At 36.8% G+C, this 9,387-nt stretch overlaps 1 protein-coding gene across 1 annotated transcript in view; it reads left to right on the top strand.

Annotated features, from left to right (window-relative positions):
- The first annotated feature begins 1,386 nt into the window (after positions 1 to 1,386).
- Positions 1,387 to 9,387, top strand: part of LOC106874314 (nucleolar complex protein 4 homolog) — a 66,903-nt gene continuing 58,902 nt past the window's right edge. The window contains exon 1 of the mRNA XM_014922001.2: positions 1,387 to 1,531. Coding sequence (XP_014777487.2) covers positions 1,391 to 1,531 — 141 coding nt within the window. The 5' untranslated portion in view covers positions 1,387 to 1,390. The remainder of the gene's footprint in view (positions 1,532 to 9,387) is intronic.

The following is a 9,387-nucleotide window of genomic DNA, read 5'->3' as shown; positions in this document are numbered from 1 at the left end:
GGCTTTACCTTAGGGACCCCCTTATAAACACTTATGAAATTTATACATAAATATTTGCTTAAAATAACATATATTTTTACATTTATTTATTTAACAGTATTTAACAAATAGGTTTATTGTCAATTAAAAGATTTCGATTAAAAAACATATATAAAATCAAATTGCCCATAAAAAGTATTTGCTGTCCACGGACACCCTGTCTTGTCCTTGCGGACCCCCATGGTCCGCAGACCACAGTTTGAAAGCCCCTGAGTCAGAGGGATGCATCAAGCTCCAACATCTGCTTTGGTATGGTCTCTACAGCTGGATGCCCTTCTTTACACCAACCACTTGTATATATTATTGAGAGGTGTTTATGCCTTAAGGACAGATACAAGTATATTGCAGTAGAGAAGATGCATACATGGTTACTCCTGATAGAAAAGAGAGAAAATTATGGTAAAGATGTGTCAGGGCATACCCTCAAGTGATAGGAAGGTGAATATTAGAGAAGTGGTCCTGAGGATTGGACAGGTGAGTGCGAAAGGAGACTGGGGGATAGAGATGGAGACAGAGGAAATGCAGTGAGTGATGAACACAGTTGGAAGGAGTGTTAAGAGTTTTGGGAGGGGGAAGGAATATTTAGGGGTAATTTTATATTTGCCGGGCCCTGCTTATCTCTAATTCAACAGCCCTATGATGATAGGGATCAAAGATATTCTGGTATATGGAGCTTTTATCTCTTTTCTGTAATTTGTATTTTCAGGACTTTATAGTCAAATATAGCATACGCCAACATAAAATATGTATTTAGAATTGATATTAAAAATTGGCGATAACTCTTTCTCTTTTGAAAAGTGACTTTTGGGGGAATTTGGCTGTTATTTCTTGCAGGTGCAAACCACTACATAGAAGCTTTGTGAAAGTCTGGTTTTGTTGTTGTACTTCAACAACACAATATATCTATTGATTATTTACTTTGAAAGTGACATAGATTAGTCTTTTCTCTTCGACTATCAGGTGCGTGGGCATGCTGAAATTTTTTTTTTAGCTTTAAACAGAGCGACGGAGTGTATATCACCCTAGATATGTTCCTGTTTTTTTTTTTATTAATACTATTATATATTTGTTTCGACTTTGGATTCTGCAATAATTTTATTTTGGAGCTTTCTTCCTTCCTTTTTTTTTTAACATTTCTGCAAAACGAAATATACACAAAATCCCAAATCTATATTCTCACAAATAACTTCGATTTAAAACTCAGTGGAAATGCTGACACTAACAAAACTATTAATTAATTTGAATTAATCTTCAATAATTAAAAATCAGCTATATAATGATTAATAAAAAATAAATATTGAATATTGAATTTTGTTTATTATATCATTATTTGGTGCGGCTGTTATTGTTGATGCGGACCTTATGTTCATGCGGTGTTCGTACCGTGAACATTTTGTTTTGGTTGGCAAGCATGACTTCTGTCAACGTTCCATCTAAGAAGAAATCTAAGAAAAAAGCTGATTTAAACACTAATACAGCCAGTACCACTGAGGTGAGTAGAAAAAGAAAAAAAAATATTATTAACAGCTTTAAATATCGAATCCCTCCTATTTTTTTAATGTCCCATTTAATTATTAACGGTAACACGTGTCTAATAGAGAAACTATTATTCATTGTTATTCAGATATTTTGTTCTTGTTTTGTGACTCTTCCAAGTCAACCCTGGTAGAGTAGTCTTTTGATCAAAGACATTCCAGCCGTGCCCACTCCGTTTTCCTCATATACTCCTCCTAGAATCATGTCATCAAATGTGTCATGAGATTTTGGCTGCTCTTTCTAGCATCGGTTTTGCATATTGTGTTGCTAGGGACCGATATCCGGCATAACTACAGATTTCTGTCCCCCTCCCGCCGACTTTGGATGATCTTAACTTTCAGAAAAATGGTTATATTTTGATGGAACTTTCGACGAATGTATGTTATATCATGTAGATTCCGAATATACAAAACTTTTAGGGAAAAGTGTTTTAGGAGGACGCGGGTGGGGAATTTCGGAAAATTCACCGGCGTCCACTTCAATTCGTCTTAACTTTCAATAAAATGGACATTTTTTAATGAAATTCTCTACAAATATACCTCAGAATATGTAGATTCCGAGAGCAGAAGAATTTTTGGGGAAAACAATTGGGGGTTATTTTTGAGGACCGTTCCCCATTCGGGGGTGTTTCGGAACAAGTCGTCCATATTTGTTGCATTTTGTGCGATTGTACTTCCGTAGATTTCTACTGAAACAACAAACGGGCAATGAAGGCAAATGAATCCCTCACCTAAAAATAACAGCCACAGGTCTGGTACACAGAAATATGCGATTTATTATAATTATAGTTCATTCTCATTTAGGAATAAAGTATATAAATATACTTTAGCATACACGTCATAAACAAAACCCACGTGCTTTTCACTTGGCATTTCCTCACATCATATCGAAAGATAGCCACGAATTCTAGTGATAGGCCTGTGATTCGTCATTCGATTGATTTTGTTTGGTTGTGGCCCCTCCTATTCTTATTCTAGCAATTATACCTTTGGTACGTCCTCTTCCACTGCTTATTATGTCCTCTTAACAGCAAAAATTATCTACTTCTAGAGAGCCTCTAGGATATTTGTGGAAATCAGTTTCCCTGTATCTTTAGTCTTCATGGCTCTTGTACATCTTCCACATACAAATACTATTTTCTCTTCTTAACCTTCTTTCTATTCCACTGCAACTCTTATTTGTCTTGTCTATAGTTTGCACATTGAATAGAATTCCTGCCTACACTTCCTACATATCAAGCAGGGCCATTTACTTGAAGAGGATAGGTACCTATCTGATTTCTTGCTTACTAGGACCTTAGTCTTTGCTAAGTTAACTTTAAGCCCCTTTGATCCCAGGTTTTGTTTCCACACTTGGAATTTTTTTTCCAGTTCTGTTGTAGATTCTGTTAAGATGGGAAGACCGTCAACATATAGTAGTTCCCATGGGCCTCCAGTCTTAAATCCCTTATTTCTAGGAATACTACATTCTTCAAATTTATTCTATTAATCCTGCAGTTTTCACACTGCAGAATTAGTAGAAGACACTTAGTACTGCACCATGAGACTGAACCCAAAATTGCATGGTTGGGAAGCAAGTTTAACCACAGAGCCATACCTGACATACAGAAAAAATACGACAGCTGTGATGGAATATCATTTACAAGATGTTTACTGAAAGGATTCATTACTTGTGTATCACCAATATGTTAAAGACCCTTCTCTCATGCCAATTAGATATTTTATTAAATTTATCCTCTCAGTAGCATGATTTTTTCATCTAAACCTTTTAGAGAAAGGAAACAAAAACCTAGTAGTAATTGTTAGCAAGTTTCAAAGAGAAGAGGAGATAATTTCAGAAAATTTAGAATTATCTCTCAAAGTTAATTTACATGTTTAGAGGAAGTTTGATCTTTGTTAACAAACACCATCTTCTGTTGTCACTAACCAAAGAGACAGTCTATATATGCTCAGTTTGTTAGAAATAAAATTTTGTTTACAAACTGAAGTACAATGTTAGATCAGGTGTATTGTCCTGCCTGATAATTTTAACATACCCTTCCATGAGAAATGTACTGCAAAATGTATGGATATCGTACAATGAGCAATAGACATGTTATTTGTTAGTAATTAAATTTAATTTAATGTTACATTTTAATGAAATGAATGAGCTTGATTCATTCCAACAAGTAACTCAGTTCTCGGTACAGTCTCAGAGAGACTTGTTTACAATGGTAGTTGATGGTAACAGCAAAAGGCTCTCCACAATTTCTAGACATAGCTAGATAAGACTTCACAATTGAACACCAGAATTTTGTTGGAGAAGAAGTTGCAAAAAATATCTTTTGCTATGGAGTCATTTATATATTCTATAAATACGTCTTATATCTTGTTTGGAACTGATCTGGAATTCTAAAGGGATTTCAGTTAAGTTGATAATCTTACTAAAATGAGTGAAATCTGGATATAATTCATCATCATATCCTTATTGTTTTAATCTCTGCTTTTTCATGCTCACATGGTTCAAACAGAATTTGTTGAAGCAGATTTTCTACAACTGGACACTCTTCCTGCTACCAATCCTCACTTGTTTCCATGATAATATTTCATGGAAGATTTGAAATAACAATATTACATAGAAAACTGACTCACTTACAACCCTCAATTGATATCAAGATAAGGACACACACACACACACACACATATAATGGGTTCCTTACAGTTTCCTTCTACCAAATTCATTCACAAGGTTTTGATAGGTACGAAGCTATAGCAGAAGAGACTTGCCCAAGTTGTCATGCAGTGGTATTGAACCTGAGATCACATGGTTGGAAAGTAAGCTTCATAACCACACAGTCATGGTTGCAGCTATGTAGCAAAACAAAATTGTTCTGGTCTGACTCATACCATTGTTGTTATATGCTTCCAGCATTGTAAACCTCTTACTTACATTCTCAAAAATATTTGTAACAATTCACTTTCAGTTTTTTTTTTTTGTTCCACAACTCTTCATTTCTCGTATGGTTTCCATTATGGCATAGGCTGGACTGTTTTGCAGTGGACACATCTGCCCATTCTGGTTATGTCATGTTTCTACTTGAAATGATTGTCCTTTGTCAGCTAGATTAGGATGATTATTAGAGAAACATTGTTTCAGAAAGCTTCTCTTTATTTAATAGTTTGATATAATTTTGACATACTTAAAAATTGTGAATGGTTGTGTGGTAGGAAATTTACTTCCCCACCACATGGTTTTGGATTTTGCCCACTGCATTGTACCTTGGGAAAGTGTCTTCTACTATAGCCTTGGGCTTACTAAACCTTGTGAGTGCATTTAATTGATTGAAACTGAAGGAAAACCATTGTGTGTGTATGCACATGCATGTGGATGTGTGTGTTTGTGTCTTGGCATTGTGTGATAGTTGTAAATAAATGTCCCTGTCATACAAACAATGTAATTCCTTTTCCATGAAGACATGTCTAGCTATGGGGAAATATTACCTTACTTGGAAACAGGTGAGGGTTGGTGATAGGAAGGGTATTTGGCTGTAGAAAATATATTTCAATAAACTCTTTTCGACTCCTGTAAGTATGAAAAAGTTGATGTTATAACAATGATTATGAAGTAAAATTGGATGTGTGATAATTGTCATCACAATGACAATTGTCACACATCAATGTTTTTCAGTGCATTGATGACACTGAATGCTTTTCAATGCATTCATAACACTACTGAAAGTCTTCCTGAATATGCGTGAGTTCTCCCTTTAGACGAAGCCATAGTGTTACTTTATTCTGATTTTAGTACATGGTACCTGTAGCAGGTCTCCTGCGAGAAAATCCCTGACCTGACTGTGACAGTATGATTTCTCTTAATACACATAATACCAAATTGCTTTGAGTGTAAAAAATAGATATTATGCAAATACTCAAAAAGTACATGCAAGTAAGGTGGTGAGCTGGCAGAAATGTTAGCACGCCAGGCGAAATGCTAAGCGGTATTTCGTCTGTCTTTACATTCTGAGTTCAAATTCTGCCGAGGTTGACTTTGCCTTTTATCCTTTCGGGGTCGATAAGTTAAGTACCAGTTGCATACTGGTTCGATCTAATCGACTGGCCCCCCCTCCCCCAAAATCCCGGGCCTTGTGCCTAGAGTAGAAAAGAAAAAGTATGTGCAAGTACTTCCAATGAAATAAGTACATGCAAGTACTTAAAAATATAAGAACACTTCTAGAAATGTGAAGTTTGACAGAAGCAATCAACAAGGGAAGTAACTATGAATGTATTAAATCACTATCACAACATCCATTGACGATATTTGCCAACTGTATGTCAGGTATACAAGACACATGAGTTATGCTTAGTTCTGGAGATTATTTCACACTTCCAATGTTTTCACAGACCTCATGTATGGACAAGAAAATTGTAGAGCTGGTTTTAAAGCCGAGAATAAGATAGTGTACTCTGTTATCTGTTATGTCTGTACCTTTTGAAGACAGTAGGATGTGATTTGAGAAACATTTCACTTGTCTTTTTATAGCAGATAGAATAACCAGGTGGGTACAAGTACAGTAGTGTGGTTTCAAAGTTTTTTTCTGGAGATCGTTGCCAGTGCCCCTGGACTGGCTTGTGCGGGTGGCACATAAAAGACACCATTTCGAGCGTGGCCGTTGCCAGTATCGCCTGACTGGCCTTTGTGCAGGTGACACGTAAAAGCACCTACTACACTCTCTGAGTGGTTGGCATCAGGAAGGGCATCCAGCTGTAGAAACTCTGCCAAATTTAGATTGGATCCTGGTGTTGCCATCCGGTTTCACCAGTCCTCAGTCAAGTCATCCAACCCATGCTAGCATGGAAAGCGGACGTTAAACGATGATGATGATGATGATTTATGTGTTTTATGTTCAATTCCAGTGTGTGCTAATTCTTTATGTTGATTAAAGCCTTGTGAGTGAAATTTGGTAGATGGAAACTGTGAAGAAGCCTTTTCCTATTCTTGGGTGTTAGACTGAATCCTTTGTCTGGTTTCACCCTTTTGAAACTGCCCTATGATACAAAGTTCTGGTTAAGTGTGGCTGTGTTGTAAGAAGTTTGCTTCCCAATTTCATGGTTGGGAAGTACCATTCCAAATTCAGTACCATTGCATGGTATCTTGGGCATGTGTCTTCTACTATAGTTCCAGGCCACCCGACCAAACTTTGTAAGTTGATTTGGTAAATGGAAACTGAAAGAAACCAATTGTATGTGTGTGTGTGTGTGTGTGTGTATATAATCCAAATAAGACAAGGAAATCCCCCTAATGATTTGTTTCAATTGTGTCTGTAACAACTCTGCTTGCAGTGACAGTTTACACAAAAATTCAAAGTGAAATTTACATAATGTTTGCAGTTGTAGACAGAGTAGTACTTTACCAGACTTGCATCAAAGGTGTGCCTTCACATTGTGTGTCTTCCAGACATTCTTATTTTTTTGCTTATAGCAGGAGGAAACAAAAAGTAAGTAAAAGTGTGGTTGGGGGATGAGTAAGTAATTAGTATAGAGATCATTTAGGAAGGACGAAGAAGAAGAATAGGATAATGAAAGGAGAGCTTAAGCATGAGGTAGTAATTAGAAAATTGAATGGACAGTGCAAATTAGAAGAAAGGAGAAAGCAAACAGTACATGAGGAATTGTTACAAAGGGTGACAGCATTAAAGCCTAAATTGAAAAGATATGATGGTAGATGCAAAAGTTTTGAACAGAATAGACTGTTCCAATCAAATAGAAGGCATCCTTTTGAAGAAATAGAGACGAGCAACATCAGGAACTAGTTCCTGATGTAGAAGAAAGTAAAATATTTGTGGGAGAACTGTGGAACAGGCCGGCAAGACATGAAGAAAGTGCAGAGTGGCTGACACAGGTGGAAAGACAACTTGCAACTTTGCCAAGGCAAAAGAATTGATCTTTATACAGTGAGACTATAGTAAAAAAATAGCAAATTGGAAAGAATTTATAAACTCAACTTGGAATAGTTTGATGTGAGTTCGAGCCTCATGGCTGGTTGCTGACAGATTTTTCTGCTCTGTAAGGATTTTATCCTATGTATGCTGTTCTATCAGTATTTACGTGTTGAAAAAATATATCTTTCTACTTGTACTGCTATACACTTCAGTACTTCAAAAACAAACTTATGTTTGTTTACATATGATGTAATATATATACAGGAGTCGGACAAAATAATGGAAACACCTTAAAGTTTCAAACATTTATTTTAATATGGGGTACGACCGCCTTTGGCAGTAATTACAGCTTGAATTCTATGAGGTATGGACTCGTACAAAGTTTGAATTGTTTCCAAAGGAATATTTGTCCATTCTTCAGCTAAAACAGTCTCCAGTTCTTATAGTAATGATGGTGGAGGATATTGACTCCTTGTTTTTCTAAAATGCACCATAAATGTTCAATAATATTGGGATCTGGGCACTGAGGTGGCCAGATAAGATGTTCAACTTCACTAGAATGTTCCTTGTGCCATTCAGTAACAACTTTAGCTGTGTGAATTTGTGTATTATCATCCTGAAAGATTGCGTTTCCCTCCAGAAGCCACCATAGGATGAATTTGATCAGATAAAATGCTTAATTAGTCTTGACTATTAATTCCGCCATGAAAGGAAACCATTGAGCTGGCAGATTTCGAAGATATAGTATTCCCAGATCATTACCGATCCTCCTCAATGTTTAATAGTTGGAAAAAGGCAGTCTGGGTCAAATGCTTCTTTTGGCTGTCTCCACATGTATACTTGACTGGTGGTCGAAAATAAGGTAAAGGATGACTCATGTGGGAAAATAACATTCTTCCACTGCTCTAGGGACCAATTCTGTAGGCTTTTACTCCTCTCTAAACACTTTGCAATGTTTGTTTTTGAAAGTGGTGGTTTTCTGATTGCAGCCCTCCTATGAAATCCGGTTTTGTGCAGCTGCCAGTGAACAGCTCTTGTGGAAACTGGGTTCTTGAGGTGGTCATTAAGCTCTGCAGTAATTTTGGGAGCTGTACTTTTGTGATCCTTTCTAACAATTTGAGTAAAAGTCCGATGGTCCCTATCTGAAAGTTTTGGTTTCCTTCCGGAGTTTTGTTTCAATGAGGAGGTTTCTTCCTTCTTTCTCAAAGGCTGTCATTACATGCGAGACAGTACTTCTTGATACACCAAACATTTCAGCTGTTTTCATAATGCTAGCACCTGCCATACGAGCACCAACAATTTGACCTCTTTGAACGTCTGATATATCTGTCATTTTAATGAATTTTAATTACTTTTTCTGATGGTATCTGAAAAGGAACAGCAATTTTAGCAAAACATATTAAGCAACACTAGTAATAAATAAAAAAGCATGAAAATAAACAAGCTTTTGACGGTTTTATAGATATTTCAAAATTATGATGCTATGATGCTAGGTGTTTCCATTATTTTGTCCAAACCCCTGATAGATATATATATATATATGACAGTGAAACATGGGCTGTGACTGCTGAGGACATGCGTAAGCTCGCAAGGAATGAAGCCAGTATGCTCCGCTGGATGTGTAATGTCAATGTGCATACCTATCAGAGTGTAAGTATCTTGAGAGAAAAGCTGAACATAAGAAGCATCAGTTGTGGTGTGCAAGAGAGACGATTGCGCTGGTTTGGACATGTGGTGAGAATGAATGAGGATAGCTGCGTGAAAAAGTGCCACACCCTAACAGTTGAGGGGACCCGTGGAAGAGGTAGGCCCAGGAAGACCTGGGCTGAGGTGGTGAGGCAAGACCTTCGAACATTGGGCCTCACCGAGGCGATGACTACTGACCAAGACCTTTG

This window comes from Octopus bimaculoides, chromosome 16 (assembly GCF_001194135.2).
Source record: "Octopus bimaculoides isolate UCB-OBI-ISO-001 chromosome 16, ASM119413v2, whole genome shotgun sequence".
In the NCBI taxonomy this organism is placed as follows: Eukaryota; Metazoa; Mollusca; class Cephalopoda; order Octopoda; family Octopodidae; genus Octopus; species Octopus bimaculoides.
The sequence above is the reverse complement of the archived record's forward strand: the minus strand, read 5'-3'. Positions and strand labels throughout refer to the sequence as shown.